General features: G+C 36.0%; 1 protein-coding gene across 2 annotated transcripts in view; it reads right to left on the bottom strand.

Moving 5' to 3' along the window:
• The window catches only part of SATB2 (SATB homeobox 2), a 183,514-nt gene that overhangs the window by 62,857 nt on the left and 101,745 nt on the right, over positions 1-18,912 (bottom strand). For both annotated transcript variants that reach the window (XM_008564650.1, XM_008564655.1), the window contains exon 7: positions 10,546-11,018. In XM_008564650.1, the coding sequence (XP_008562872.1) occupies positions 10,546-11,018 (473 nt within the window). The remainder of the gene's footprint in view (positions 1-10,545; positions 11,019-18,912) is intronic.

Below are 18,912 nucleotides of genomic sequence, written 5' to 3' on the forward strand. Positions count from 1 at the left end.
CCCCCCCCCCCCCCCGGCCCCCAGAGCATTGTTAAACTATGAAGCCAAAGTACTTAGTCTGATTTGAATAAAAGGCATACAGGGCACAGCAATGACAATTTGATTTTTATTATTAAAAATGATATGTTAAATCCTCAAAGAAAATGTCGTTATTGCATTAGTTTAATAAAACCTCTCTTTTATTACAATATTTCTTTATTAGGAAAGACAGTTTATGAATGTGGCATTTTTGTGGAATGGGGTGGATAGAATTGAGCATCTAAAGGGAATTAATGTACTCTGAAAATGTAAATGCATATACAAAAGTAACATCTGCAGACAAATGTTGTTACTGTAGAGCTATATTCTGCAGAACACTAAAATACTAGGTATATATGGGTACATGTATCTAAACTGCAGTTGGAGATACTTTCTCCCTCTGAATGGAGATGGCACTAGTTCTATCTCCCATTTATGACACTTACCATCTTTTACATTGTGCTGCTATAAACTTCTTGGGAGCTGAATCTGTATGTACATTTTCAGCATAGTGGTTAGTTTGTGATATACAGGAATACAGGGCTCAAAGAAGGCACCGAATGCATATTTTTTATGTTTCTGGGAGTGGGAGTCCTATCTTTTCTGAACAGCTAGCAGCAGGCCCTGGCAGGCTATGTACTGAAAGTCTGACACACTATACTCAAGATCTTTTCATTCAGGCTATTGAAAACAAGATAATTGAAACTGAAATTTTGCATCATGCAAACTCCACTTTAGAACAAATCTTCTCTGTACCCAAATCCTGCAATTTATTAAATGAAACCCTTGTCTCACAGATAGCTTTCTTTCTATTGCATACAATAAAACATAGCTTGTGCCATCAGAATACAGAAAGTATGCAACACAAAGTGAGCGTATATGACAGAAGCCCAAACCAGATTCCTGGCCAAATCTGGCCCAACCAGATTCTTGAAGCCAAAACAGTCTGTGCTCTCTTAACTGTAATACCCTTGATCAAGCCACACTTGAGCACATATAATGGAGGAACAGCCAAAACCAGATTCCTGGCAACTTTACTATTTTTTACCTACCTAATCTATGCAATGATAGATGCAATTAGGCACATCTCATTTTCCTCCTTATCCCTTTCTCCTTGTTGTCTTTAGGAAGTCTTAGGTATTGGAAGGGGGACTATGCACAATTCAAGTCAAAATTTTCTAACTACATTAGCATCAAAAAGCAAAAGCAGAGAACTGAACAGGTTCCCTTTGGAAATATTTTACCAGTGGTGTTCTCAGCTCTGGGCACACACACGGTTTCTACTCACACCTCAAGTACCTGGCACCATGACTATTTCATTCACAAAGTTCTGGGCCCTGGCTATTCCTAGTTTCTATGAGTGTTCTGTGAAACAACTGTTGGCAACCTGCCCCCCAAATTTACTAGCTTTGGCTATTTTGTCAAAACATTGGCAAAAATAGTACTTTCCAAAAACAAAACAAAACATGCCAAAAAAATTAATTTATTGAATATTTATATCTCAAACATATCAGATGCCTTCAGATATAAGTAAAGCAGTCTATTAACACATGAGTTGACTCTGTCCTGGAAACAGTTATAAAACATTATTCTTTCCTGCTAAAATATTTCTTCATTAACTTCAGTCACCTTCAGGGTCCAAAAAGCATCTGTTCTCACATAGCATATGGGACAGATCACAATACTTATTATACCGCAATAGGATTATTGTTTTGGAATTCTGTTTACCCCTTGTACCTTATTGAAAAAGGGATTGGGTCTTTCATCTTTCACTCTATGGTAGGAGAAATGATTGAGATAAAGTAGTTAATGAGTGTGAGTTACGAAGTCAGACTTGCTGGGTTCAGAATTGTGCTCTAATTGGACAAGGATTAATTAATCTCCCTATGGGACAGTTTTCTCACCTGTAAAACTGAGCTAATTCTACTTCTCTCATAGGGTTCCCTAGAGAGCCTACAACAGTACCTGATACATACTAAGAGTTCAATAAATGTTAACCATCATTATGATGCCTAGCATAGTCTCTGAATGCTTAATAAATACTTGTTAACTCGATCAATAAATACATAACAAAACGTCCAAGTATAATTCTTATTTTAAATTTACAACTTTAAATATTCAAGGTACTCCAGTTATATTTTGCTCAATGTCTTCTCATACCAAAGGCAGAAAATATTAAGAATAACTTTTAGGAAATGGGATAACTAAAATTATCTGGGATAAAGAAGAGTATAAAGAAAAAATATAAATAATTATATAAAGGGAAATGACAATACGAATATTCCAAATAGCACTAAATTAAGATATTCATGTTTTACTTCAGAAATGTAAAACAACTTTCCTTGAAAGGTTTCCAAGAAACCTCACAACCATTTAAAATAGCCTTAACCTGGATCATTGTTTAAACATGGGTCATAATTATTAGTAGATCATAAAATTAATTTAGAAGATAATTAACTTTTTATAATGAATTGGAATTAAAGAGATTAGAAAGTACCACAGTTCTTCACATAAGGAATGAGTGCTGTTTCATAGTTTTTTTGTTTGTTTGCTTGTTTGTTTTTTTTTTTCCTTTCCTGAAGGCTTTGCTTTAGAAATATATAGTTGGATAGAGAGGTGGAAAAGAAATAGAGCTAGAGACAGACATACATAAGTGTGTGCAATGCATGTGCACGTGTGTGTGCCAGCTTATAATGTAAAAAGTTATTTTTTATGGGTATTACGGTCAGAGAAGTTTGAAAGTAAATGCTGTGGTCTATTTTGATAATTTTATGCATAAAACTTGTTGGTAGAGTTGAGACAATCTAACAATTTCTAATTTATTTCAAGTTGATATGGTTATATTTTTTCCCACAGCATTTCTGGCCTTTAAGCTTAATTCATTTTATTTGAACAAATATGCACTTAACCCCAGGCCAAATAGTCATCATTTAAATCAACAGCCATGAAAGGAACACTCCTTGTGTATTTTTTTAAATTGCTTTAAGTAAGCAATGGTGAAAAGTACACAAATAATAGGATATAAAGCTAATGTTTCCTTGTATTTATTTCATAAAAATTATACTTTAATTATAAAACATCACCCAGGATTTGGGGAGACTAGTTAAATAATGCAACAGTAGCTCTTCACACTAAAAGTGTAGGTTTCTAGTGAGATATACTTGCTAGAGGTGAAAGAAAGTCTATTGAAGATAGAGAACCCCCATCTATGTTAAATGAGTCAATCATTCCTCATTGGAGAATGGTAAAAAATGCTTATAAAACTATCACCAACAGGGAGTCTTTTTCTTAATAAAAATGGAGAAGGCTGAAGTTTCTATGAGTTCAGTAACTAAATTTTAAGGACTCTGCACATTGGTCAGGGATGAAAGAAGTAGAACATATCCCATCATATTTGCTTCCTCTGATTCTTTAGTATGAGTTTTGTGAAGAAGGGAGAAAAAAAGAGACTTCCTACTTTCTTTTACTTTCAAGTTTCTATTTCAGGTGGATTTAGGAATGTGGGAAGTTGTATAAGTCTGACAGCTGCTGAATCAACCTTCTTTTTAGCCAGGGCACAAACAAAGCCAGTGTCTCGTCTGCCCTTAGTCTGTTAGATTAGCCCTTTTTCCCAACCAGTCCAGGTTTTTTGGAATGGGATTGCCTAAAAGGTCCTAATTAACAATAGGTAGTCTTTATATGTGCAAGAGGAACTTAAGTGAGACTGCTACCTGGAGGGCTACTCTCAAGCCATCCAATAACTTTGAGACACTGCTGTCCTGGGAGATATTAATATTATTATAATCTCTAAATCTATGAATTCAAGCCAGTGATTCTGAAATGAAAGACTGTTTATTTTATGAAGCAAGCAGAGCCATCTCTTCCTACCTTATTAATTTAATGTTCTGAAATCAAAAGAGGGTGTATTATTTACTTCAAAACTCAATAACAGGTTCATGCCTGATCTGCAGGATTTCATATTTACAGCCCATCCTTCAGTAAGTGGACTTCCTTTTCCTCACAGGTTTCCTCTTCGTTTTATAACCAGCTCACTGGACCATGGAGTCAAGACCCCTGAATTTACATTGTGCTCTATTACTCTATGACTTGCTGAGTAGCTGTATCTCACTGGATACAAAGAAATAATGATGACTGGAGACCAGACATTGACTGACAAAGAATTCTGAATATCCAGGAGGTCAAGTTATCTGTAAATATAAACTGTGCATGTAATTAAATTGTTCCTATCTTTGGCTAACAATACGTATAAATCAAACAAAAGCATTAAAAGATAATTTCTTCACCCCAAAGCTGACTGGTACACACTAAAGCTCAGACTCCCAAATACAAGGGTATTTCAAAAAGTTTGTAAAACAATGGAATTAAAAGATAATATGAATCTTCCCATGAACTTCTTGAAGTACCCTTGTATTTTGGTTGTCATGATTTTCTTTGGTGCTACAAATTTCTTCCTAACTGTGCCACTTCAAAATATAATGTTTAGCGAGTCCTTAGACATTTTTAACCTTAATAATTTGGGGCATGCATATATTATAAACACTGTGTCAATAAAGCATAAAAGCAAAATCCATGTCATTTCACACAAAGATGTTTACATTTCTAGCACTTGACCTTACTGCCAACTTTCCTGATATATCAGATAATCTAATTTTTCAATCTGTTGAAAACATTCTCCAGTGGCTGAGTAACTTCACAAATTGTATCTATGACCCTGGTCTGAAGTTTCTTCAAATGATATGGCTTTGATGAGTAAACTGCAGATATTTTGTAAAGTCTCACAAAGTCAAATGAGGACAGGGTCAACCAAATAAGTACCGAAAAGATTTTTCAAATTATGTTCTCTACCGGATAAGACCAGAACACACAGCTTTCTCAAGCAAGGCCTTTGATAAAAGGTTAAGAATGGGCCAACCCCGTGGCGCACTCGGGAGAGTGTGGCGCTAGGAGCACAGCGGCGCTCCCACCGTGGGTTTGGATCCTATATAGGGATGGCCAGTGCGCTCACTGGCTGAGCGTGGTGCGGGCGACACCAAGTCAAGGGTTGCGATCCCCTTACCGGTCACAAAAAAGGACCAAAAAAAAAAAAAAGGTTAAGAATTGTATAACTGTGATTTTTTTCATTGAACTAAAGAAGGAGCAAGGTGCCAAATTAGAGACCTATTATTAAAAAAAAACAAAAAACAAAACATATTTTGTAAAACACATCTGTGCTTCTACTGAAAATGTGTTTCTAAGAATTGGTTCAGGGCCGGCCCCATGGTGTGCTCGGGAGAGTGTGGTGCTGGGAGCGCGGTGACGCTCCCGCCGCGAGTTCGGATCCTATATAGGACTGGCCGGTGCGCTCCCTGGCTGAGCATGGTGCGGGCGACCCCACACCAAGGGTTGTGATCCCCTTACCGGTCACGAAAAAGACCAAAAAAAAAAAAAAAAAAAGAATTGGTTCAGTAGAACTACCTGAGACACAAAATGAACCTTAAACTTTCTGAGTTGTGGCATGATTTGTTAGAGGAAAGAGAAAACCATATTACATAAATAATAAGTGTAGCAAAAGTCTCATTTTCAATTGATACAAACTTATTGCTGATTCCTTGTGTAAGGATGATTCCTGAACTCTGCCACCAAGGTAAGGAATAGTGGTACAAAAAGGATATGAGGATCACACCTAATTTCCCTTTTCTGGCACTCTAATGCTCCCATTCACTCATGGCAGGCCATCCATTCCATTGGATTTAGCCTAGTTTGGATCAAAGCTTCCTCTACTTCATTTAACAGATTAGCTCAGATGGAAGGTCTCAGAGGGGAAACAATGTGAACACATGAATATGTAGGTCATTGGATTTTTAAATAAATTAGAGAATAGTTTATCTATTAAAGAAGATTCACTGTACATATTTTATGAAACCATGCCCTTAACAGGTCAGGGGACATTTCACAAGCATCCCCTGGTAATATTAAGTCTTTTAAAATACTGTCATAAACCTTTGCATACTGGCATAAGCCTCTGATTAATTTTTTCTTTTTAAGTCTATAAAGTAACAAGGGGCAAAAGAATGCTTAAGGTTAGGATTCCTAATCAAACTTTAAAAATGCAAGGACGTAAACAGTAAAGAATCAAGCAACTTATTTCACGTCCATAGGCCTAGTAAGTGAAAGTATGTCAACACTAAAATAAATTCAGGATATAAATAAGGAAGAATGAATAATAATAAAAAAGAAATCTGACAAAGCACTAGTCCTATTGCTTCCTGAAATTATTATTTCCACAGACACCATCTGCATCACTGACGAAGCACTGGAGATGGGGTAGGGCCAAGGAGCAAAGCTACTCTGAAACTCATATAATCACACAATGCACCATTCAGACTCAGTTGTGGTATTCATTTAAGACAAGTTTGGTGGATCTCATAGGGCCTCAAATCCAATGTCTGTTTCTGTCTCATTCTCATTCATATTCATTCCCTCTCTTTCTCTCCATAGTCGATATGCATAAATTGGTCTGGACAATATCAATATCAGTCCATTGAACTGTAGAGCTACGGAGCTCAGGTTTAAAATAACAATAGATAACTCCAATAGTCCATTTAGGTGTCCACCTAAAATGAACAGTTCTGATTCTGTTTGTTTTGAGAATAAAAAAAAGTTAAGATTCTTTTCTATGCAAAGATTAACAATTCATTTATATTATTATCTATAATATTAAATTTTATTTGTTTATTATAGCTGGCAAATTATTATATCATTCATAAATATCTGATTCCACCCAAATAAGGGTCAACATTTGGAAAATCCATGGTTGGTTTCATATGGCATAGTACACCATATTTTCCATTTAACAATGCTGCTGGTAAAACCAGCTGCCCTGTCTTGCTGTTAGTGACTACAGTACATACAGCAAAAACAATCTGCCTGCTGACCTCCTGCTTAAGTTCAAACTATATCATTCTGTCAATACCATCTACCTTGATTAGGTTGGGCTTTATACACAACAGGTTATGATCCCAGAGGGATGAAAAGCTTTCCCAAATTAAAAGCAGAATTTTAAAAGGAAATACTCATACATTCCTATGCAGTTTCCATTTGATATCCTCAAGGCTGGCCCATGAACTCAAGCTCATGTTGATTGAAAGTGAATGTTTTGTTCTGGGTGTAGCCATCTTACAAATTTAATGGCAGAAGGAAAATAATAAAATGTGTTCCATGCTTCACTTAGACCTTTTATAACTTGGCACTTGAAACATGGTGATGCCAAAGAAAATCATTAATCCATAAAAATAGATGAAAAGGACTAGGTAGGAGAAGACAGACATCCAGAACTCTAGGCCTTGGCAGAGTATACCCTCTAACCAATATGGTCTTGTCATTGTCCTGCCTCATTGTGGGTCTTCTCTCATACTTCATGCTATTTGAATAAAATGTATATTGTATTTGCTTCAAAAATCCAAAGTAATACAACCATGCTTTCAATTTTATCCTTAGCCAAAGGAGCAATATACATAACCAGGCAATAAAATGTTGGCTAGCCATGAAATGCCTACTCATGCACATGAATGATAGATGAAAGAACACACAAACACACAGAGAACTGCTAAATACAGAGTCAGCAGATGCATTCTTCTAATTTATATTTTGCAGTAGGATGCAACAGACTTGCTGAAAAGGACAAGAGCCTTTCATAACCCCAGTCCAGATAACTATGGACACACAAATGCTGCCTGAATATTTTGAGTCTCAAGAGAAAAGTAGTAGAGTGATGTTGAGAACATGAGCAGGTCTCTCTGAACCTCTGAACTCATTTTCAAGTGATGTAAACAGACTCTGTCAATAATATAATGTATAAATTAGCTAAGATCAAGAGAGCAAGAGATTTCACCTCTCTTGGTCTCCTGTCATACATAATATGTCAGCACTGAACCTTAAACAATCCCACTGTTTCTTCCCTGCTTCCACTCCTGCAGTTTCAGCATTGAAGACAGTTACCACACCACAGTGGTTGATTCTATCACTAGATTAATGCTACTGAACTTCAGCTGAGGCCCCAAACTACCTCTCAAATCCTGCAAATTGACTCCCTATCACATTCAAGTTGTGCATCCACTTTTGGCCTCCCTTTCAACATCAAATTTTGTAAAAAGTAATCTGCTACTGCATCCTCAGCAGTTAATCACTCCTTGACTCCTAAATTTTGACTCCTGTCCCCACCACTATAATGAAATTATACTTTAAAGTTTGCCAAAGACTTCTCCCAACCAATCACCAAATCTCATGGCATGGCTTCAGGGCTCTCCCTCCTGGACTTCTTAGATTTCCACATGTGGACAAATCTCCTTCTGGAAACTCTCTACTAATGTCCTCTATACTCACACTACTACCTCCCTACTCTTCATCTGCACCTACCCCCATCTCTCTTGGCATTTCTACTCTCTCTTTTCCTGATGCTGGTGCTGCTGCTGTGGTGATAGTGGTGGTTTCTCCCATTCCATTCTTTAACTCTTTAAATCTCAGGCTCTGTGAAGGACTTTCTAACTTCTTGCTCTAGCTCTGACAATTCTTAATAGCAACAAATTCATATTTTCAATGACTGCTGCACATCTTCACTTAAGAAGTCTGCTAGCACTTCAAAGTCAAAATAACTCAATCAAAAAAATCACTTTAACCTTATGCCACTCTTTCAATGTTGTCCTTGATTCTCTTATTAATTATATCTTTATTCTCAGTCACCAGGCTCTAACCTTGGCATTATCTTTACTCCTTCCCTCTTCATCCTTTCACTCACTTTCTGTCAATTTCATTTCCACCATGTTTCTTGACTTTGTACTCTCCACTCCACTGCCACCAGCCTAGTTCAAAGCTTCCACACATTTCAGCCTCCTAAACAATATTCCTTCCCTTTTGCTATCATGAGAGGGGGGAAAAAACCTTCCTACGATCTTATTCTGATTATTGGATCATAGCATATTCCTACATAAGACCTTCAATGGTTTCCGAGACCCACAAAAGTTCAAAGTTCTTAGCAAGACCTTTTTTCATCTGTGCCCTCCCTGCTTTCTTTAATTATCTAGCTTTATTATCAACTACCAACTATTCCTGAATTTTTTGGCTCAGTATTTTTCTCATGAATTCTCTTAGCCTAAAATACTCTTCTTCCCCATCTTTGCCTGTTAAACTTTATTTATCCGTCAAGGTCTAACTCTTGGCAACTTAATACTCTACTTGTTTACATATGTGCTTGCCCATGATCTTTTTTATCTTTGCATCTGCACAGAGCTTCACTTTCTGCCTTGCATTTAATAGGGTGGCTAAACTTAAATCTACTGTCCTCTTAAAGACTTACCATATGTATTCTACAGGAAGAATTACTCACCCCTAACTTGCCATAAATCCCCACTACAACCATTGCTTACAATCCCCTACCTTATTCACCATATTTCACATTTTACTATAGTTATCTGGTTACACTTTTTTTGCTACTAGATTGTTAGCTCCCTGAGGTTAGGCACCTTTACTTTTTTGTTACTCATAAAGGGACTTGGTTAGTGGTTCTCAAAGCGTGGCCCACCAAACCATCATCACCTGGTACCTTTTTAGAAATGCAAATTTCTGGGTCTGGCTGGTTAGCTCACTCAGAGTATGGTGCTGATAACATCAAAGTCAAGGGTTTGGATCCCCTTACTGGCCAGCTGCCAAAAATAAAGTAAAATAAAATAAAATAATGCAAATTTCTGGGTCCCACCCTGAACTTACTGAATCAGAAACTCTGGGAAGAGGCCCAAAATCTGTGTTTTAACAGCCCTCCAGTGACTTTGAGAAACACTCAAATTTAAGAACCACTGATGGAAAAGAATGCTTAATATAAACAGCCTTCAATAAGATAAGACATATATGAATAAACTGTTTACCTTTTTTTTTCTTTTCCCCACAGTCTATTCAGGTTCTGTGTACCTTTTTATCATTTAATATTATATTGGCATATAATTCCACCAAAACATTAAAAATGAGTAAAGTATCCATTATTAGTTTATCAATATCTTAAATCTAACATGTACATTTTAAAGGGTTTATAAAAGTTATAAAATTGTGATATATAATGATACTCTTTATAAAGTTCAAAAACAAGGTAAATGATAGATTGGGGCATGCATAAATAGCTTTACAACTGGTTTTTTAAAATACAAGGGAGTGATAATCACTAAAGTCAAGATCAGATTTACAACTGTGGAGAAGTAGATAGAAAAGATGAGAGGAGCACAAATATAGACCCAAGTCATTGGTAATATTTTGGATCCCAAGTTTGAGCTGCTGGTTCACAGATGTTCATTATATTATTGAAATTAATTAATTAATTAGAGTCATCCATGGATCAATGGTGATAGTGTTTCATGAACTAAGTATTATTTATTAATCTAATTTATGTGCTCAGAGATCCATAAAACTTTTTTAAAGAGATAAAAAAGAATTAAGACATGTCACAATTCTGTCCCTAATATTATTCTTAACCACCAATGAAAACGTTCAGTGCTAAAATTGTACCTGCGTGCGGTTGAATGCCACTCTTGCAAAGACAGCCTGAGACACACTGGCCCTCTTCAGCTCATCTCTGACTTGCTGGTAGATATCTGGAGAGACTTCCACGGAAGAGTTGGTTGGCTCCAGCTTAACTGCTCTGGGAATAGGTGGATGGTTTAGGAACTGCTGGTTGATGGCTTGCGGATGCTGGTGGGCCAGGAGCCGGCTGACGGCAATCTGCTGGTTTATCAGATGGGCCATGGCTATTTGTTGCCTGACAAGCTGTGGACTGAGCTGGGGGGAAAGAAGACCAGGGCTCATGATGGGCTGTAATGTGGGCACTTGGTTTCGGATTGGAGTACTATGGTGGATTTGGCTATGAGGAGACTGTTCGTTGGTTTTCCCCAGGGATGCCAGCTGGTTCATATTTGGTAAATGCATTGGACGCTGGCCCAGAACACAATAGTCTGAAAGGTTTTCTCGTTCCACTCTTTCCACTGTTAAGAGAGAAAAATGATAATTCATCATTATTTTCACTGGTACAGTTTATTTCTAATATACGTAGTACTTAATTATCATATTTTTGGTATGTTCATGATAAACTTTTTTCATCCAAAGCTGGAAGCCTCAGAGTAAAAGTTATTTTTTTCCTGTAAGGTGTTATAATACTAGATTTTCTAATGGAAAATACGAAAGTAAAAATATTTGCCATTTTAATTTTCTTAAATTATCAAAAGTAAGCATTTCACTGAAGTGCCAAGACAGAAACCAATAACCACTACCAATTCTAAACCCTCTCATATTTCCATGCTCTATCATCTCCCTCTTCACCCTCTGTTATAAAGTCACCAATGGCTCTTATCTGCTGTAGTTTGTGGTTAATGGCACAGTTCATGGCTATCAGGAAATGACAACGACAACATCTCCTGCCAAATAAAGTGCTACCTTCTAATAAAAATCTCACATAAATACTATTATAAAACTACAGAAACACTCATTAAAAATGTCTACTGCATAGTATATCCATTTATCTACTTACCTGATTTCTTTTTTCATAGAAATGTTTCTTTAAGAAATGGGTATTTTAATGATTGTGACATGCATTCAGATACAAAAAAACCTCACAAAATTAGTAACATCACCTTGACTTGCCATGAAATAAGGTTCTTCCCTCTCTAAGTTACATACTTTGTTATATTTTATTGTACTTTACTAAAGATTTAAAGAATAAGCTTGAAAAGGAGAATAAGAAAGGGAGTATCATATATGTCCAAACATTAGGCAAATTTTTTTCTCCCCCCAAGATTATTTCTCAGGAAAAAAGGTGTCACCTTTTTCTTCCCCCAAGATTATTTCTCAGGGAAAAGGGATTCACCTTTTTAGTCAAATCTTTATCTAAGTCTCTGTATTATCTAATGATGTAAAACAAAGTTTTGCTTGGAGAAAACACATTAGGCTAAAATAACCCCATCATTATTAGTTCTAAATGCTTATTGGTATAATCTAACAAAATCTGTTTTTGAAAGCAAGAATTCCATGTACACATAGTAATTATTTGTTAAAATTACAAATGTTGAATATGATCATGCAAAAGTCTAAACCAACTTAAGTGTCCACTGACAGATAACTGGATAAAGAAAATGTGGCATGTATACACAATGGAATACTACTCAGCCAAAAAAAAAAGAATGAAATTCTGCCATTTGCAACACCATGGATAAGTCTGGAGAAAACTAAGCTAAGTGAAATAAGCCAGACAAGGAAACAGAAATACTGCATGTTCTCACTCATAACTGGCTGCTAGGAAGGAAGGAAGGAAGGGAGGGAGGGAGGAAGGAATGGAGAGAAGGAGGGAACAAGGAAGGAATAAAGGAAAGAAAGAAAGACAAGACCACAACAATATGCTGAACTTTCAGAAGGAGAGAACAAACCTAAGGATACTAGAGATGGGTGGGGGGAGGGAGGGGGTTTGGGAAGTGACAGATCGGGAAAAGGGCATAAAGAAATATCACAATTTGTAAGAATGAATATGCTAATAATGAATTTTAAAATTTAAAAATAGCCCTTTCACAAGATGGCGCCGAAGGCAAAGAAGGAAGCTCCTGCCCCTGCCAAAGTTTGAAGGCCAAGAAGGCAGTGCTGAAAGGCATCCAAAGCCACAAATAAAAGAAGATCTGCACATCACCCGCCTTCTGGCGGCCCAAGACACTGAGGCTCCGGAGGCAACCCAAATATCCTCAGAAGACTGCCCCCAGGAGAAACAAGCTTGACCACTATGCCATCATCAAGTTCCCCCTGACCACTGAGTCTGCCATGAAGAAAATAGAAGACAACAACACACTTGTGTTCATTGTGGATGTCAAGGCCAATAAGCACCAGATCAAACAGGCTGTGAAGAAGCTCTATGACATTGATGTGGCCAAGGTCAACACCCTGATCAGGCCTGATGGAGAGAAGAAGGCATATGTTCGACTGGCTCCTGATTATGATGCTCTGGATGTTGCCAACAAAATTGGGATCATCTAAACTTGAGTCCAGATGGTTAATTCCAAATATACACTTTTTTCACCATTAAAAAAAATAATAATAATTAAAAATGAATAAAAAAATGGTTTAAGTAAAAAAAAAAAAAAAAAAAGGTGAGTTAGGGAAGATGAGATGCTTAGGTGCTGTACGTATCTACATGGGTTGGTGAATACTTGGGGTACCCAAGGATATGATACATAGGTGGAAACAGGCAAAAAGGGCAGAATCATTCATTCATTCGAGAAATATTCAGTGAGCAAGTGCTCTGTGCCAGAAAGCTATTGAAGATACAGTGGTGAACTGCTACAGTTCTTATCTTCAGAACACCTGTGGCTCTGGGTAGAGCCGGGTGGGGCAAAGATAAGTAAGCAGGAAGGCATTTAAAAAATATGTAAATACTGTGGTACCAGTTAACACAAGATGTCAAAGGAGCTCTGAGAAGGAATCACGTAGCTTAGAGGCTACTAAGAAGGCATTCCAAAGAAGATGGCATCTTAGCTGAGACCTGAAGCACGAGTAACAATTTTCCAAGTGAAATGGGGGATTCAGTCAGTGGACATGGGGAGGAATGGTTTTCCAGGCAGAGGGGACAACATACACAAAGGCCTAGAAAGGAGAGTAAGCATGTTGTATTCCTGGAACTTTGAGAACAACTGGAATATACAATGTGGGAGGCAGGGGAAAGGGGATGCAGAGCTCAGGACTGGTAGTGAGTATGGAGATCTGCTTATTTAAAACCTCTCATTCATTAACTGAATATTTTACATTCACAATTATAGTTTGAGATCTAATATGACATATGAAATGTTATTTATTCATTTATTTTTAGTCTAATATTCAATCAAAACCAACACACTTGTTTCAAATCAAGGTACTACCTATGTTTCTAATGAGTTTCTAATGACTTTTTTCATGTTCCAATTATCTGTTGTGTACTAAAGTAACAAAAATGTAAAAAAAAAAAAAATAACAATAAAAGCTCTCATTCACTGGGAAAAAAAAGCATTATTTTTGGTAATTACACGCTGAAGATCAAAAATATTCACCTAGAGAACAAATTTTTTAAAATAGCTGTCCTTCTATTATACACTTGTAGTTTAAGGCTTGTAGTTTGACATACAGTTTACAGTGATAGAAATCATATTTGTATAAAAAAAATACTGAGTTTCAAGAAATTTAGGCAGAAGTGACGTGCTGAAAAACTGGGTGAGATGATTCAGTGATGACAAAGATACTGTGCCAAATCACATGTGAAGAATTTGAACAAAATCAATGAACTATAAGGGTAGAAAAAGTAATACTTATAAATTAATATTTTTATTATTGATATAAATATTATTAATATCATTATTAATATTTTTATATATAAACATATATCTTAAAATATATGTGGAAGTAAATTAATACATTAAAAATGTAGATAGATATCTATTTTATCTATATCTTTGAAAGTTTTATATTTAAAACTTCTTATTGAGAAAATAGGGGAACATCCATATCTTGAGATCACCTTACATTTAGACATGTATTTTTTTCCTGTTTTTTTTTTAAAAAACTGAATTCTTGCTTAACTTTGCTATGAACTCCCAAATAAGTCAAAAGTTTACTTCAAATTTCTTTTAGGGTCCAATTTCTAACTTAATCCTTACAATGTAATTCATTTAGTTTACATGTCACCTTTCCTTCATAAGGTTCAAGGTAAACAAATTATTTTAATCTTATCCTCTAAAGGCAAACATTTCCAATCATTGTATTAATTAAACTTTAAAGTATGTAGTCTTTAAACCAAACCAAACAAATGGTTAAGAGCCTTCAAAAAAGGTAATCTAACAGTTTCCAAAGGACAGGAATTTCTATTATAATTTCCTTACTGAAAAAAGAAGTAAAGCGACCATGAACTGCTTCCAAAGTAAAGTCATACTTTACAGACAGAAAAACTCTTTTGGCCTCAGTTGAGCATTTGATTCACTTTTGCCTGTTTATTTGCTTTTTAATTCAACAAAAGTAAAGACAAATTCAAATATTAAATTGTATTATGTTTTTAGGCACTTAATAAGCAAATGTTTTATCTATTTTTTTTTTCTACTCATAAAATGCAGAACCCTCCACTTATAGCATGTATTCTTTGACTAAAAGCTAATTTTCCAAAATTTCAGTATAATATTTTCATTTTTCAATGATTTAACTACATTTGAATGAATTTACTTTCTTAAAATATATTTAAATCACATTATTAACTTAAAAAATACTCGATTCTTAGATCTAGTCATAATTATGCCTGCAATTAAGCATAAATGTCAGAGCTCCATGAAACCTATATGAATTGATGCAATAAGAATCTGAATAATGTCAGTCCACATTCCTTTAATGTTACACATAATTCTTCCTGTCCTTATGGGTTCCCAGATCTGTACAGATTCACATAGCTAAGAACAGTAACTGTGGAAATATCCTTAAAGCCTTGTGGTAGCACTTTGAAGTACTAACTATTTAGTAAACATTAATGAAGAAATAAACGCCTACCTTAATTTCTTAATTACAAAAGCCTACCTGTCCAGGTAGATAACAGCCAGAGAGCCAGCTGCAGAGGTACTAGGTGGAGTGAGAGACAGCCTGTCCAGTCCAAAAGGACCAGCCACTACCTTATCTCAGCTAGTTTTTTTTCTTCTTCGTATTATCATTTTTTCATATTTTCTTTTTCAAGAAAATGAAAAATCTGGATTTTTACATGATGGCTCCTAATTTTTTTAAGTGCTGGCTACTAATTCCATTTTCAATATACAGTAAAATCTAAACAAAACATTTCTGAAAATGAGATCCTGCCCATGGGCTGCCAGTTTTTAAAATTTGCCTGAGACTAAAGATACCCCTTATGTTTTTCAGTCCTTGACAGCTCTACCAATGAAAGCCAAGTCCTCTACTCCCAAGAATGAAGGAAGAAAAAAAAAAAATCCATCATCCCAACTTCAAGAATCCCTAAGGATCAAGTGCTCACCAGCTGGCTGCATCCCCACTGACCAAGGCAGCATACGATTTCAGAAATGGTTTGCACAGGTTTTGCCTAATTTGAAAAACTTCTTCATATATTTCTAGCTGCTACTCCTATAAAAAATAATATCAGAATAATATTTTAGCCTCTTAAGTCACAGCAGGTGAAGAACAAATGCTTACTTAAAAAAAAAAAAGAAAAGAAAGAAGGAGCATTAGAATGGACTCCATCTGAACACTGAGCCTAGCTGTTCTTTTTCTCTCCTTCTCTCTCTCTCCTTCCTATTTCTTTTCTCTTTCTGTCTCTCTCCTTCCTTCTTTCCTACCTTCCTCTCTCTTTCTTTCCTTTTTTTCCTTTCCTCCTTTCCTTTCTCTCTCCCTTTTTTTCTTTTAAAATAATTTGAAAGTAATCACAATGGCTGAAACACAGACCTAACAGCAGTACCTGGTCTTGTGGTTTTGTGTTTTTACTCTGTAATGAAAAACATCATGCTGACTGTCTTACACTAAACCAAGACCAAAGACTACACCTTGGCTCTGAAGACCATCCTATCCCTGTGATGTTCAGCAGTAGATCAGAAATCTTGAGAAAAAAAAAAAATGTGAAGGATAAAAGGCAGTGGTGCCTCTGACGGTGAAAGCAACATTTACAACAAAAAATACTCTAGATAAAGTCAACATGCTTACTTCTTAAAGAGACTTTAAAAACACAACTGCCTCCAGGGCTTTAAATCAGAGTTGCAATTTAATTCATTGTCCACTTGATGCTACTGTAATCAAAGTCCCGAAGGTGCATTTTGGAGTGAGAAGTGCGTGGGAAGGGATGATGTCCCTAGCTTTAAATACAAGTCCCCAAACAGGACATGGCTTGAGAAGCTGTCAAGGCAAGAAGGGCTGAAAAGCTTCTGTGTCTAGAAGCTGCAAGATGGTCTGTAGCAATACCCCACTCTGGGAAGGGGCAGGGTCCCAGCTCAGGGGCTTTCCAGGCAAACAGTTCAGATCTGGAGTCTGCTCAGGTTTCTCAGAAACTCAGAATTCCAAAAGGATCTTGCAGATTCGTTTGAGATTTCTGGGACTGAGTAAAAACTTCAGGGAACGGGTAACCATTACCCAAACCACCCTCTATACTTCTAAGGTTCCATTTCACTCCAAGTAGGTGGGGCCTTTGTAGCCCAGCATTAGAATCCTGAAGTCTCACTAAGTTCACAGAAATAATGTTCTAACCAGGAGCACCCCAAGACCACTAGCTATTCTGATGCTCATGATTGCTAGCTATAGACAAGAAAGTTACGCTCCTCCTTAGGGATTTATCTGCATTACATTTAAAAGACATTTGGTCCCAAAACCTTATTTTATTTAAGGCAATTTTATAGTACATCAGGAAGCCAAGTATTTATTTTAAATATAGCAAATCCCTGAAATATACAGTATTTATATATTTTCATTTGTTGCAAGAACATTCTCAATACTCCAAATATATATATATATGAAGTTACTTCGAAAAGTTTGTGAAAAAATTTAATTAAAAGATAATACAAATCCTTACATGAACTTTTTGAAGACCTCTCGTATTCCTATATTCTGGCACTTAATTCTTTTTATTGGACTTCTTTATTGCAATTTCGTAAAGTTAATGTAATAAAATTTCAGTGCTCAAAATATACTCCAATGACTAAGTGCCCCAAAGTACAGTTTCTGAGGAAGATTAATGAGCAAAAGGAGAAGACTGATTGGCACAAATGTCTGGCAATCATAGCAAGATGGCATAGGACAGGTGTAAAAAAGAGTAAACTGGGATTTCTAAGGCCTGAGTTCTAAGTGGCTGAGTGATTTGGGGATTACCTGTAAAATGGGGAGGATTACCTGTAAATTCATGGTTTTTTAAAAATTATTTTTAATTTACACATAACAATTGTACATACTTACAGGTTGCACAGTGATATTTTGATACATACAATGTGTAATGATCAAATCAGGACAGTTAGCATATCCATCACTTAAAACATTTATCATTTCTTTGTGTTGAGAACATACACAAGCCTCTCTTCAAGCTATTTGAAAGTATACAATAAATTATTGTTAACTATAGTCACCCTGCAGTGCTATAGAGCACTAGAACTTATTCCTTCTATCTAACTGTAATTTGTGTCTTTTAACCAACCTCTCCCTATCCCCCTTTTCCCTCTACCTTTCCCAGCCTCTAGTAAACACTATTCTACTCTCTACTTCTATGACTTCAACTTTTTTAGCTTCCTCATATGCATGAGAACAAACGGTTGTAAACTGTCTTAACGTAACCTTCCAGGTTACTTATTTAATAGCACCTTAAAGAGTATTACTGCTAGGATTTTCAAAACAATTCTCTTTTTCAGAATACTTACTTCTGCTCTTGACTCTAAGACTTTCCTGAGACATCTCTCTTTGTGAAACTCTCTATTACAACAAGAACAACAGTATTCTACTACAATGGCAGTAGTAGTTGTAGTATTGCTCTTGCAAGTTTATCAGTACTGCTAAAAAAAAATTGATAATATTTCTAGGACTATGATTCTAGTGTTTTAATGCAAACCTAAAAAAGTTGTTTTTGCAAAAAAGCCCCTGGGGTTTATCCATATTTATAATGGGTGGAAAGCAATGAATTCGGTAAAAGGCTTTGCACTGAGAAATTTCCAGAATCTCTGGCCTATGGATTTTTCTTTAAGCCATTAAGATGCTTATGCAAATATAAATGGATTAGCATGAATGAGTACTAATGGATTTCTTAATAAGATAACACTCTAGTATTCCCCAGAACCTCTCCTGGAAACCCCTAGTAGAAGAGTATCAGCCAAATAAAAATTAAAAAAAAAAAAAAAAAAAAAAAAGGAAAAATTTTTG

The sequence above is a fragment of the Galeopterus variegatus genome, unplaced genomic scaffold (genome assembly GCF_000696425.1).
Source record: "Galeopterus variegatus unplaced genomic scaffold, G_variegatus-3.0.2 Scaffold189, whole genome shotgun sequence".
NCBI classification, from domain to species: Eukaryota; Metazoa; Chordata; class Mammalia; order Dermoptera; family Cynocephalidae; genus Galeopterus; species Galeopterus variegatus.